The following is a 14634-nucleotide window of genomic DNA, read 5'->3' on the forward strand; positions in this document are numbered from 1 at the left end:
TTGACCTTATTGATTTTAACCCTTAAGCATAAATAAGCTAACCTTACATTTTTTTCAGTCAAAAAAATAAAATAATTTTTGCCTAACGTTATATAAATTATCTCGATTTAAAAAAATGACTGGTGAAAATGATTAATATAAAATTTTTCCTTAGAGTATCGAGAATAAGAATATGTTTTAATTTTTATCCAAAAAATTTTCAGTCGCAAGATATTCTTTAAATAAGTGAGGGGATGCTGTTTTTTTTTCACCTAAAAACTTAATTATTTTAAACAAAAAAATCTCTTACTTTACGACTTATTATTATTATTTTTTTTAATTTAATAAAGAGCTTATCAATTATATAACTTAAAAACTTTTTATTTTTTTGATTGCGAAGACTAAATAGACATTTAGAAAGGAAATCAATCACTAAAGTTTTTAGTTTTTACGGAAAAACTGCTCCGCCATTTTTTTTTATTTTTTATATAGTGTAATTTAATGCGCATGCTCACAATAACATCCTACGCTTAAATCACCGTGCAAGGCATCCTTTAAAAGATACACTCTCTAGTTCAGTTTTACCAATATGTCAAGGCTGGTGTCATGTTGGCTGTGCAGGTGTTAATCAAAAACAGACACAATATATCTGAAACTTTTGCCAAAAATAATGCTTTTATGTATTTTATTTTACAATATTTAGTGCGGTTGTTCTTAAAACAGATATGGTATATATTATTTTACATTATTTAGTATAACTATCTTTAATACCTACCTTCCTCCTATATTCTAATCTTAAACATACAATTTAAATAAAAATTGTACCATATGTGGTGATACCTGTTTTCGGCATTTTCCAGAAGAAAAAAAAGTTCAAGTTGCATAGAGTTTATTAAATGAAAAACTTCATTTCATTGTATTATGGGCAGTTAGGTGTTAAGGTGAGTTTCCACTTTCCGTTTTAGGCACGGGAAAGGGAAAGGGACAGGAAAATTAATCACGTGAGCATGCGCAATTTGTAACTTAGTTTTGAAAATAAATCACGCGCATGCTCACATGATTAATTTTCCCATCCCTTTCCCTTTCCCGTAGCTAAAACGGATGAGTGGAAACTCACCTTCAGGTTATGTTATATCAGAATATTTCCAATTGCTGGTTTTATAAAAACCATTCCTTTTAATCAGTTCTTTAAATCCCTTAAATCTAAAATCATAAAATATTTGTAAAGCTGTAAAGTAAGTGAAATCAAGAAAGTGGTACAATATCGGATTACAATGGTAAAATTAAAGATCTAGTTTCCTTAATTGTACTCTTAGCGCTATTTTTTTAATTTGATTCTTCGAGACTTAACGCTTTTTAAATTTTGAGTTTTTTTAACATCTTTACAACAAACAATCCCTAAATTATGAAATCCGATTGAAAACCCATGTTTTCACTCAGTAGATTACCTACATTTTTTAGTTTTGTCTTAGGGGGTACAATATTGGCAACCTTACTCTACAGTGCCTTGAAAATGGAATGAATCAATCATGTTCAAGATTGCTATTTTTGTATATTATGTTAGTTTATGTTAATTCCAGTAAATGTCGGCTAGGCAAAAATGACCAAAAACTTTTTACTCAAATTTTCCTTCAACCTCGGCTCCAGTGCATCATAGTGAACATTTTCCTTACTTTCTTGTCTTAAATTGAATGATTCTAAAGTGTCCGCTCCAGTTCATCATTTTCCTTACCTTCTCGTCTTGAACTGAATGATTCTAAAAAAATCTATATTAGAAACTTTTAGTGCTGGCAGTGACAGCGAAGACCACGTTATCAAATCAATATGTAATAAACCATAGCTCATTAAGTTAAAAGACGTAATTAATTAGAAGCTGAATTTATCCAGAAACCAAACAGAAATTGTAGCTTCCCAGTTGAAAAAGTGATGACTGGAGAGAAATACTTTAGTAAATGTTCAAAATAGCATTTAGAAAGTGTCATGAAGTATTTTATTGTTTTATCGCTAAAGAAGACCGCCTCTGTTCTTGATAGAATTCTTTAAAGAAGTTCGAATCATGTACATTCTGACCAGCGTTTTTTCATACACGTAGTTCTACAAAATTAAGAAAACGTGAAAATGGTGTTTGAGAGTTTGACGTAATGAGTGGCAAATAAAATTTATCTGTAAATTAAAAAGATACATAAAAAAGCCATTTTTATTCAGAAATTTATAATTTAAAATTTAGAAGAAAGGAAAACATTAATATTGTCAAGTTACAAAAAAAAAAAAATTTCTTCGGCACCATGACGACGAATGTGGGTCCTCTCTTCTTTTTGAAAAATTTCCAGGATTTATATTTTTTGGCACAAAATTGTTGTTCCGTCTCTTGAAGTACTGGTGGACATGCTCTAAAAACTTTTTTATGCAACATTCTAAGAAGCTTCCTACACTTTGGTCGGGCTACTCTTTTCTGTAGTTCGGATAACAGAGGTCTCTTAGATTTTTTATAACATCTAATGTTGGAATATTTTTTAAAAATAGCGCTGCTGTATTGATGGATGCAAACAAATGATCTGGCGACGCGTCTTTGGGAACAACCGGAACAATGACTGAATTTTTTTTTAAAATCTGCGATAGATATATGTCAACTTTGGTCACTATTTTAATCGGTCTACGAATTCCAGGTGTCCTCTTGAGATCTCAAATAAAACAGACATTTAATTGCATTTAATTGTTTTTAATTGTATCCCATTGTTAAAACATGGTTATAAATTTGCTTATTAAATAAATGAGTTATCTCAATAAAACTAGTATAACTCATCTTTAATGATATCAAGTTTTTCCATCTTTAATTTTAATAAAGTTTTCCATCTTTAATTTTACCAAATTTTGCCTTCTTTAATTTTACCAAACTTTGCCGTCTTTAATTTTACCAAACTTTGCCGTCTTTAATTTTACCAAACTTTGCCGTCTTTAATTTTACCAAACTTTGCCGTCTTTAATTTTACCAAACTTTGCCGTCTTTAATTTTACCAAACTTTGCCGTCTTTAATTTTACCAAACTTTGCCGTCTTTAATTTTACCAAACTTTGCCGTCTTTAATTTTACCTTTAATGTTACTCATCTTTAATGTTACCAAACTTTTGCCAAACTTTTGATACTACCAAACTTTGCCAATGTAAAATGAAACAACCAAAATTTAATTTTGACTTTTTTTAATTAAAACTTTTCAACTAAAATAAAATTAACAGCAATACTTAAAAAATAACGTTGCACAATCAAATTAACTTCAAAACATCAACACACCGCCATTTTAGGTGTGCTTTCGTTGCTTTTGTATTTTTTATTTTTTTTTGTTTTTGGTTTTTTTTTCTGTGCGTCGTCTGAGTATGCCAAACGATTTTGGTGAACTTTTCGCAGAAACGAAACGCGTTTCCTCCAACGAAGCACTTGTTACCTCGTTATTACTTTTTCAGCCCTCGTGTAGCACATTACTCGCTAATTAGTGCAGTTGTTATTTCCACAACTGCCCATTGAAATCGCCTATAAAAACGCGCTTCGCAAACGTAAGTTCAAACGCAAGCAAGTTCAAACGCAAAGCACAAGCGAATTCAAAAAAAACCTTCAAACCGCTTGACAATCATGGCAACCAAGATAGTTTTCATCGCAGCTTGTGTTCTGGCTGTCACAGCAAACGCAGTGCGTGTAGTGCAAGACCAAGACGACGGCTACGAACACCAGAACACCGACTACGGACACGAGAAAACAGACTACGAACCCAAGAAAACCGACTACGAACCCAAGAAAACCGACTAAGAACCCAAGGAAACCGACTACGAACCCAAAAAAACCGACTACGAACCCAAGAATATCGACTACCAACCAAAACGCGTTATTTGTGTCGGTAAGAGATTTATTGAGAATTTGCTTCAGCAAAACTTACCTAAGAATGTCGCGCTTTTGTTTTTTAACCGAGTTGCGTATTTGGCTAGAGCGCGCTAAACTTGCTATTTTGTTTTTGAGCCAAGAAGCTCACCGTTTAATCTTGTCTTTGAACTTTAGGTGTCGACGTTACAAACGACTGCATCTATCGTGCTGACGGCAACTACGCTATTGACAGCGAGCCTCGATCTGGTTACGTAGCATGTGTCAACAAAAGAGCCATATGCATGCCATGTCCATACGGATTAGTCTTTTGCGCCAAAGCTGGTTACCGTGGTCTCGGACAATGCCTCGGAAAGTATGATGAATGCCCACCGCGACCCTACTGATTGTAATTATGTTCGAAATAACAATGATGCTAGAATGTTTTGAGCAGTGTTCGTTTTTTTTATTAGTGTTTTATTAGTGCGCGGCTAGACCGATGTTGCACGGTTTGCGAAGATCCTAAGTGATCTATTCCGGGATCATTCGGGAGATGGGAGAAAAAGTTAAAAAAAAGGATAAAATAAATGAATAAAAAAAAGATAATAAGAAGACCTACGGCGGCAGCAACAGCTCGACAAGCAATGTTACAAACTTAAGAAACCCTAAGTGAAACGGTCTTTCCCACTTTGTTAACCGATAGATGCGTTGCAGGCCAAAAACCTTGAGCCTGGTAGAACCCGCCCGCGTCAGTGCGAAAGCTTTGCTTTCAGCTCAAAATTAGATTTAACTTTCTCTCTCTCTCTCTCTCTCTGCGCGATTTTTAAGTCGCAAACGTTTCAAAAAGTCTTTTCGACTTGTAAGCTCAGCAAAGGACTGTTCTTTCGGCAAAATCGGCCAGTCGGAAAACACCTTTGACGTTCGCTCGGCACAAACCTAAAGTTAACACCGCGGTCTTTCGGCTAGCGGTTTCGCGTCGACAGATAGTTGGCGGCGCATTGGTCGCGCTTTCACGGCCGAATATTAATGCTGCTCGTCCACATAGGCGGCCATCCTGTTAAAGAGAGGCCAGTTTGTTGACGATTAACCGATCGTGCAAAGCAAAGGGGAGAAAGATCGGCTTTGTTTTAGCTCAACTCTGTTCAGAAATTGTTTTACCAAATGCTAGCGGCGCAGTTTGCCACTTGGCCATTCACACGAATCGGCTACTTTCAACATCGCTTCTGACCCTTGCAACTTAGTCACAAAACCACGAACAAAGACACTCGCCATAATATTTCTCATAACCATGATGTTCACCGTAATGTTCGACGGTAGTTCTTTAAACCACTGAAGAGGTGCTGAACGAAATTGCAACAGCTTAAAACTTAGGGTTTTTTTTTTTTTTTTAATGTTTACAACGCTTTGTTGTACATGCGCATGAACAAGAATTAAACTCAGCTGCGTGTTTTTGTCATTTTTTGAAATTTACTTTCTTCTAAAGCGATATCGAGTTATCAGGCTCCTTTGCTTCTGAAGATGAGTGCAGTTTTGTTGGTAACTGTAAACTAAACCCTGACACAAGTTTTGATGATTAAGTAAGAGAGTTACGTTACATTATGATAAACTACAAGAATAACAAGTTGTTACGGCTTGTCGTAGTATGTTACAAATCTGCCATCAAGCATCTAACTAAAGAAGCGAATCTGCTATTAAGTAAATGACTAAAGAAATAAAGGAAAGTAGGTAAACTAGAAATACAACGGGCTATAACCGTTTCTAATGCTTTTCATTTTTTAAGCTTACGGGAGAGAATTCACACCTCGCGAATGAAATGCGAAAAACAAAGGAACGCAAAACTTGCAGTGATCAAAAAGCAGTTGCCCTTCTACCGATTGCACCGTACATAAACGTGTTGCTTCCCGATCAAACCTTGGTAACCTTACGCATATCGCGAGGTTAGGATTATTTTGTTCTAGCTCCCGTTTTTAAAGTTGGCAGAAAATGAGTTATTAGCTTTAGTTAGTAATGATTGCTTTTAAAATACGCTTTGTTTTATAAAACTTTTTTCTAAATAATTTGTTTAAACGTTCTTTAAAAATCAAAGCTAAAATTTTAAATAACTTTTACTTTTGGAAAAAAAAGCCAAAACTTTCCCCCGTAGTTTAAACTTGGAGATAGAAGAAAATAACTCTAACCTCGCCATATTGTATTTTTAGCGGCCTGTTAAAGAAAAGAAACAAAGCGCTTCTATCTTTTTTTTGTTGATTCAAATTTCTTCAAAGCTAGATGCCTTAAGTTCTTTAGTTCAAGTTTTTTATAAATAGATCCTAACGAGTTGTTGGTTCTTCTAACTCCATAACATCAAGTAGGGCTTACGCATGACAAAAAGAAACAATCTGGAGAAGAAATGATCAAGGTTCTTATGCATGGCTACCACGGCATAAATCTGGCTTACGGAGAGCTGCAATTGGTAAATATGATAATATAAACACGATATAAATAATATAACAATATAAATAACAATATAATATGATATAAAATATGATAGTATGATAATACGATAATAATATCTTAAGACTTTTTGTTGTTATTGATGTGTTTTGGGAAATACTGCTCAAGCGCACAGTTTAATGCGTTTTACAAAACTTATTACTAAAGTAAAGAACAGCTAAATATTGCTGATTTAATTTTAACTTGCAGCAGTTCTTCGTGTGCTTTTACTTACTGCGGAGTTTGAAAATAGCGATTTCTGGAACAAAAGAATCACAAATGCGAAATCGAGCGCTAGCTAAGTTGAAGTGATCAACAGTTCGAAAAGACGTTATGAAAAATGTTTGAACTTATAACGCTAAGTAGTTTAATATGAGTAAGCTTTGAATAAGACATTTATTCATTTCTAAAATTTTAACGATTTGTATTAGCGTTTTACTGATGCTTTATTCGAAGCATAAAAAAAAAAAAGAAAAAGGTAAATAAGAGAAAGACCGTGTCTTCTTGAGTGCGTGCGTGCGTCAAAGTGCACTCGAAAAAGCAACGCCTTCTCAACTCTGCAGTGAGCATTAAAGAAACCAAGCTGAACTGCTTTCCGATCTGCATGCCGGAATCCAACGCATTTTGTTTTCACTCCTAAGTAGGCTTATGCGCTTGTTCATTTTTCTTTCGGCCAATTTAGGTGTGCTTTCGTTGCTTTTGTATTTTTTATTTTTTTTTTGTTTTTGGTTGTTTTTTTCTGTGCGTCGTCTGAGTATGCGCTTGTGCCAAACAATTATGGTGAACTTTTCGCAGAAACGAAACGCGTTTCCTCCAACGAAGCACTTGTTACCTCGTTATTACTTTTTCAGCCCTCGTGTAGCACATTACTCGCTAATTAGTGCAGTTGTTATTTCCACAACTGCCCATTGAAATCGCCTATAAAAACGCGCTTCGCAAACGTAAGTTCAAACGCAAGCAAGTTCAAACGCAAAGCACAAGCGAATTCAAAAAAAACCTTCAAACCGCTTGACAATCATGGCAACCAAGATAGTTTTTATCGCAGCTTGTGTTCTGGCTGTCACAGCAAACGCAGTGCGTGTAGTGCAAGACCAAGACGACGGCTACGAACACCAGAACACCGACTACGGACACGAGAAAACAGACTACGAACCCAAGAAAACCGACTACGAACCCAAGAAAACAGACTACGAACCCAAGAAAACAGACTACGAACCCAAAAAAACCGACTACGAACCCAAGAAAACCGACTACGAACCCAAGGAAACCGACTACGAACCCAAGAAAACCGACTACGAACCCAAGGAAACCGACTACGAACCCAAGAAAACCGACTACGAACCCAAGAACATTGACTACGAACCCAGGAAAACCGACTACGAACCCAAGAATATCGACTACCAACCAAAACGCGTTATTTGTGTCGGTAAGAGATTTATTGAGAATTTGCTTCAGCAAAACTTACCTAAGAATGTTGCGCTTTTGTTTTTTAACCGAGTTGCGTATTTGGCTAGAGCGCGCTAAACTTGCTTTTTTGTTTTTGAGCCAAGAAGCTCATCGTTTAATCTTGTCTTTGAACTTTAGGTGTCGACGTTACAAACGACTGCATCTATCGTGCTGACGGCAACTACGCTATTGACAGCGAGCCTCGATCTGGTTACGTAGCATGTGTCAACAAAAGAGCCATATGCATGCCATGTCCATACGGATTAGTCTTTTGCGCCAAAGCTGGTTACCGTGGTCTCGGACAATGCCTCGGAAAGTATGATGAATGCCCGCCGCGACCCTACTGATTGTAGTTATGTTCAAAATAACAATTATGCTAGATTGTTTTGAGCAGTGCACTATGGGACAAAAGTATACAAATTTTGCACAAAAATATTTTTGATAATTATTTTGTTTGTTTATGCCAGCAAATGTCATTACATAAACCCCATATTGGTTTTCATCGGAATATTTGAAAAATTTAAGATTTGAAGATTGGACTTAGTCCTGACAAAGGATTTTCTGGGTTGGTTCCTTACTGCATAACTCCATCCATATTTCAATTTTTTGATATGTTCTCAATAAAAAGTAAATGAAAAATAGTTTGGTTTTTTTATTACAGCATTAACAATTATATTATAAGATATTATAAGTAGGTAGATATTGCAGTTATTTAGTAATTAATAAATATGCAAAATTTACTGCTAAATATCTAAGCCCATGTCTTCAAAATAGTCAATAATAGAACCTTCATTTAAATCTATGAAACTTGATTCCTTAGTTGTAGTGTCCCAATCAGCCTCTTGTTCATAATTTTTAAATAATAGGAAATTTTTGACAGCACCTGATACCTGGTGTTTAATCCTTTTCATTCTCACATCCAGTTTTGCTGAAGACACTGCAGGGTCCGCTGAATCTAATGCTCGATTAAATACATCGAGCAAATTACTTTTACGAGAACACTTTCGAGAATGATATCTTCAATTCTGCCTATAGTACTTGTTACAAGATTCAGCTCCCTCTTCACCAAAAAATCCAGGTGATAATGGTAGTGTCATAATAATGTTTTTTGAACGACAAAGAATTTTATGAAGAGAGGCAGGCATGTTGAACCATTTATATTTACTAATAAATAAGGAATATGTATCATGGCAGAAGGACCCAAATTTTTCAAAGATCAAATGTTCGTAACAATTAAGGGCAGCAAGAATTTTTACTTAAAAACGAGTTATACTTAAACAAATATTTTGTGCATGTAAGCTTTCAGAAGTAATCTTTAATGCAAATCATAAAGATGATCACATGTATGTATTAGCAAGGCCGTAGATAACTTTTTTGATGTTTGAGCTAAGCAACTTTGAAACATGAAGAAAACTCCATATTTAAGTAGGTTCATATATATAAGGAATGAGGATGCTACGCAAAAAATTGCGGTGATTGGAGACTGGGAACAACAAAAACCCCAAAACGTTAGCCCCCCAGCCCCAAATATGAGGGCAATGAGTCAAATTTGTTATTTTTTTTTTTAATTTAAAATTTTTTATTTTATTCATCAATAAATTTCAAATTTGATTCAATAATCTCTTTTTGATCGGCTTCAATGACTTTATAAAGTTTACACCCCCCTCAAATTGAGGTTTTTGTGAAGTTCTATCATTCTGTTTGAAGTTCTATAACTTTCAAACGGGGATTTTGAGGGGTATATAACCTTAACCTTTTTGAAACCCGGAGTATTCAAATAAATGTATCAGAAGATTCTCAGTGTAGTCATCCAGAGAAAATGTGCATGAAGTGTTATACTTCTCTTAGAAACATCGAAAATAGAGGCAGTAAAGTTTTCAAAGCTCCAAAAATTTGGGTAAAATGTCCAACAGTTGAATGCAAATGTGTTTTTGGTATTCCTGGTCGAAAACCTCTATCTAATGTTGGGCAACCAAGAAAGGTTAAAAAATGGACAAAATTTCATATAAAATCATTTCTTGATTCATTGCCTATACAAGAAGATAAAGAAATTTTAACAGAACTAAACCATGAACTAAATCCACATATAGTTTTATGCATTTGTAAGATTTGTGGGGAAGTTATGAATCAGCCTGTCATGCTAAAGAACTGTCAACACTCATTCTGTAGCTTGTGCATTTTATCAAATGTTAAAGATAAATTAGAAAATGATTCAAATTGTCCATTATGTAAAACTAACATCACAATTGACAGCCTATCATATTCTGTCCATATATCTGAAATTATAAAACATTTAACTATTATATGCAAGAATTGTGACAAAAAAGTATTTTTGAAAGACAAAAATTTTGAAAATCATGACTGCAGAAAAATATCAAATAGCACCATAAATGAAAACAACCAATTAGTTAGCATAAACAGTTTTTACCAAATCACTGACACAAGTGAAATCCCACAAGAAGCCAATGATGCTGTTTTACATATCATTAAAAAAAAGTTGAATCAGTCCAAAACATCTACAATAGAATTTTCATCCGGTGGGCCTAGGGTAAGAAATATGTTTTAACTTTATAGCAAGTTAAATAGTGTTTACTTTTCTATTATGCTAGATATAATTATAATTATTAGAATTGTAGTAGTATTTAAACTTTATTACATCATTTTAATGCAATCTATATTTTAAGCAAGAGTAAACTAGTTTGATTTAGTTTTTTTAATATTAAATATAACTTATAAAAAAAAATATAAAATATTATTTTATTTTCTATTTTAAGTAATGTTTTGTTTAATTTACAGCCACTTTGTTTTGTTTCTGCTCCCAAAGCTTATAAAGATAGCGCAAACTGTAGTAACAGCACTCTAAGAAAAAGACAAAAATATTTATTGGAACAATTCAACCATACAGCTGGTAGTTCTAAGGACTCTAAAATCTGTCAAACAGCTGTAATGTTAAAGTCATATGATAATGATGAAGCAAATGAAATTTTAACTAAAGCCAATATTGGAAGAGTGGATTTAAATGCAGAAGAAATGGTTGCTTTAAAAGCTGATATGGGTATTCCTTGGAATAAATTGAAAACTATGGCTAGGTAAATATAAATATGGAACTTAAAATACTTTTTGTAATTTCGTTTTTTATTTGAGAACTTGTAGTTCATTTTTACAATTGTTTATAATTGCAAAACTTATTGCTTGTATATTATTATTCTAGGTGGTTAAATTCGAAAAATATTAAAACTGCTTCAAACAACAAACAAAGAGTTGTTGCAAAGGAATGGGCTGGAAATGATTTAGTTGTTTTAGATGGACCATTTACATTTCAAAATGAGAATAATAATGCTGTTGTTGAAATTAAACTAGCTCCTCGGGCATATATCAACGACCTACCTCAAAATATAGAAAACCTACTAAATCTTATGGAAAAGTAATAACTCATTAATTTGAGATATTTTTAATAAACACTTAAATTTATAAATTACTAGAAAAATAAAAGTTAATCTTTATACTAATTTGTATAAGATAAGTATATATATATATATATATATATATATATATATATATATATATATATATATATATATATATATATATATATATATATATATATATATATATATATATATATATATATATATATGTATACAAACTTACAAATTTAAATGTTAATTCTTTAAGGTTTGACTTACTTAAACATGATGGGATTATAAAGGATGAAATACATATAAAAAATGGTGGTGATCATGGAGGTGGTTCTTTTAAAATGAGTTACCAAGTTGTTAATCAAAATCAGCCTAACTCAAAATCAAATAGTCTTGTGTTTAGTACTTTTGAAGCAAAAGACTATCGTGTCAATCTGAATGTTGGAGTGTCTAGATATACACAGCAAGTTGATGAGTTGCAAAAAATGGTTTGGAAGTAAGTTAATATGTCACAGCAGTCACGGTTAATATTTGTTCTGAACAATAAAATATAATTTTTCAGAACAATTCATATTACTTTTTTTTTCTTGAGTTTCCACACATGTTTGGGTGGGTACTTTGTAATTAGTTTTAGGATGTTATTACTGTATCAAAGCTGTAAAATATTTATTCTCCATAAAGTCTTAGATAAAAAAACTTTTTTGTTTAGAAATCACCATTGTCGTGTTTTTATGTTTGGAGATTACGATTTTCTGTGCAGTGTATATGGAATCACAGGAGCTAGTGGTAAGTTTTTTTTCTACTATGAAATAAATAAATCATTATCCTAACAAATCTATTTCTGCAATTGAATAATTATTTTTTTAATCAGTCGTACAACACATTATTTATTACTTTTTTTCTTCATTTCACAGGTCGGCACTGCTGCCTCTTTTGTGACATAACAAAGGAAGAGATCAAAATAACTCCTGAAAATCGAAAACATAATGTTTCACATAGAACACTTTGTTCGTTAAGAGATAACTTTGAGTCTTTTCAGAGTTTTGGAGGAATTTTAAAGAATGCGAAGCTTTTCAACAATGTTATTGATCAATCTTTGTTTAATATTCCTCTGGATCAAGTAAATTAGTTCTTTTTATTTAAATAATGCTGTTATACTACAAAATAGTTACAGTTGTTTTTATTAATTTTAACAGGTTGCAGTGCCTGCATTACATATATCTCTGGGTATCTACTTGAAGTTTTTTATTATGTTAGAAGATGAGTGTCATTTAATTGATATAAAACTTGCTGGAGAACTTGCATTAAGAAATAAAACTATTGGTAAAGCAGAATTTGACAAGTTTATTTCCATGCATGTCCAATCAAGTCTTTTGAATAGCATTATTACAGATTGTCTAGAAAAAATTACTCTTCTGCAAGACACAGTTGGAATACAAGTTTTGCGTGATCCAGAAAGAGCAGAAGATATTTTGAAAATATATAAACCAAGAATTCTTTATTATGAATTGAGAAAAAACGAAAAGGTATTGTTTTTCAGTAAAAAATATGAATCATTAAATTTACTATTAATCAAAATTTATAGATAAAACTTGCTTTAAAACTTTGTTCAAACTAGGATAATACAATTTAATAAAGAGGATGAAGTTTTTCTTACTTTAAGTTATCAATAATTTTTTTAATTTGTACAAATATAATTAAAAGATTAAATATCTGTAAATTTTGTCTACCTAATTTAATTAAAAAACATATTATTAGTCAATAGAGCTACAAAGTTTACACGAATGTAACGAACTAGACAAAGTGTCAGGACCATGCATTCAAAAACTAGATGAAATATTGAAAGAAAATAAAGTTGAAAGGCAAGCCTATCATGGGAAATGTTTTGTAGGAAACCATGTTCACAAAATGCTTAAGGTTGTTGTTTTAATACTGTAAATACATATATATATATATATATATATATATATATATATATATATATATATATATATATATATATATATATATATATATATATATATATAAATGCATATATGTGTATATACAACAAACTGTTTTATTATATATAATAAAAAAGTGTATTGCATAAAATAATATATTTAATGCTCAATGCTAATAATGCCTTGATTTATGAATTGATTTGACTTTTTTTGATATTTTTTTATTTATAGCATCAACCATTGCTTGACTTATGCAATTCGATTCCAAAGCTAGTTGTAGACCTTGGATTTATAGATACTGGTGTTCACTTACAATCTATTGATGTGAGCCAGAAATTTAAAAAGTTATTTTCATATTATTCTAAGTGTCATAATATTATGAATAGTTCACACTATTTCAAAGATAATGATATTCAGGAGCTTGGTAAATATTTAACTGACTTTTTCGATTTTACTCTTGTAAATTTTTATCTTGATTGTAAATTATAATACCTAAACTACCTCTTGTTATTTTTACAGTATGATATTATTGAGTATTATTTTTCTTTATGTATTGTATAATGGAAAATTTCGTCAATTTTTAGATTTAGCAATCAAAAAACTCATGGAATTTTATAGATTTACATGGCCAGATGCTTCTGTAACACCTAAAATGCATTTACTTGAAAACCATGTATATCAGTTTATTGAAAAATGGAGATTAGGAATCGGTGTGTATGGTGAACAAGGTGGTGAAAGTTTACACGCCGAATTCAACAATCTTAATAGATTATTCTGGCATATGAAGGGTTGTAGTCGGCTAGAAAGCACTGTTAAAGAACATTTTTTAAGAAATCATCCTAAAGCAAAAGATATAAAGCCAATTGTAAAAAAAAGAAAAATGAGTTAATAAAATTTTACAAATATTTTTGTAAAAGAATTTTAAAATTAGTTGAAAATTTGTTATAAATTTTAAAAGTTTAAAAGAAAAACAAATTCCTAATTTAAATTTCATTTTCAAATTGACCTTATTGATTTTAACCCTTAAGCATAAATAAGCTAACCTTACATTTTTTTCAGTCAAAAAAATAAAATAATTTTTGCCTAACGTTATATAAATTATCTCGATTTAAAAAAATGACTGGTGAAAATGATTAATATAAAATTTTTCCTTAGAGTATCGAGAATAAGAATATGTTTTAATTTTTATCCAAAAAATTTTCAGTCGCAAGATATTCTTTAAATAAGTGAGGGGATGCTGTTTTTTTTTCACCTAAAAACTTAATTATTTTAAACAAAAAAATCTCTTACTTTACGACTTATTATTATTATTTTTTTTAATTTAATAAAGAGCTTATCAATTATATAACTTAAAAACTTTTTATTTTTTTGATTGCGAAGACTAAATAGACATTTAGAAAGGAAATCAATCACTAAAGTTTTTAGTTTTTACGGAAAAACTGCTCCGCCATTTTTTTTTATTTTTTATATAGTGTAATTTAATGCGCATGCTCACAATAACATCCTACGCTTAAATCACCGTGCAAGGC

General features: G+C 31.7%; 1 protein-coding gene and 1 pseudogene across 2 annotated transcripts; both read left to right on the forward strand.

The window, feature by feature from the left end:
* Positions 1-3603: 3603 nt before the first annotated feature.
* On the forward strand, positions 3604-4232 carry LOC145189597 (uncharacterized; annotated as a pseudogene).
* Positions 4233-9434: 5202 nt separating this feature from the next.
* On the forward strand, positions 9435-14106 carry LOC145185200 (uncharacterized). Of its 2 annotated transcripts, none has more exons than XM_090066701.1 (10): positions 9435-10291; positions 10540-10832; positions 10955-11167; positions 11419-11658; positions 11872-11948; positions 12077-12282; positions 12359-12688; positions 12921-13079; positions 13337-13529; positions 13690-14106. In XM_090066701.1, exons 1-10 carry the CDS (start codon positions 9563-9565, stop codon positions 13992-13994), a joined length of 2745 nt encoding a protein of 914 aa, XP_089922827.1. In that variant the 5' UTR covers positions 9435-9562; the 3' UTR covers positions 13995-14106. The 2 variants fall into 2 exon arrangements, with proteins under 2 accessions (XP_089922827.1, XP_089922828.1); XM_090066702.1 differs by having other exon boundaries at positions 13337-13429; positions 13690-13986.
* The last annotated feature ends 528 nt before the right edge of the window (positions 14107-14634 follow it).

The sequence above is a fragment of the Hydra viridissima genome, unplaced genomic scaffold (assembly GCF_058129835.1).
Source record: "Hydra viridissima isolate aposymbiotic clone 2 unplaced genomic scaffold, HvirCarnegie_v1 scaffold_11, whole genome shotgun sequence".
NCBI lineage: Eukaryota > Metazoa > Cnidaria > Hydrozoa > Anthoathecata > Hydridae > Hydra > Hydra viridissima.

Coding starts and splice junctions, on each gene's coding strand:
- LOC145185200 (XM_090066701.1), top strand. CDS start 9,563: ATGTGCATGAAGTGTTATACTTCTCTTAGAAACATCGAAAATAGAGGC. Junction 11,168..11,418: donor CTACTAAATCTTATGGAAAA/GTAATAACTCAT, acceptor TAATTCTTTAAG/GTTTGACTTACTTAAACATG. Junction 13,530..13,689: donor TAATGATATTCAGGAGCTTG/GTAAATATTTAA, acceptor GTCAATTTTTAG/ATTTAGCAATCAAAAAACTC.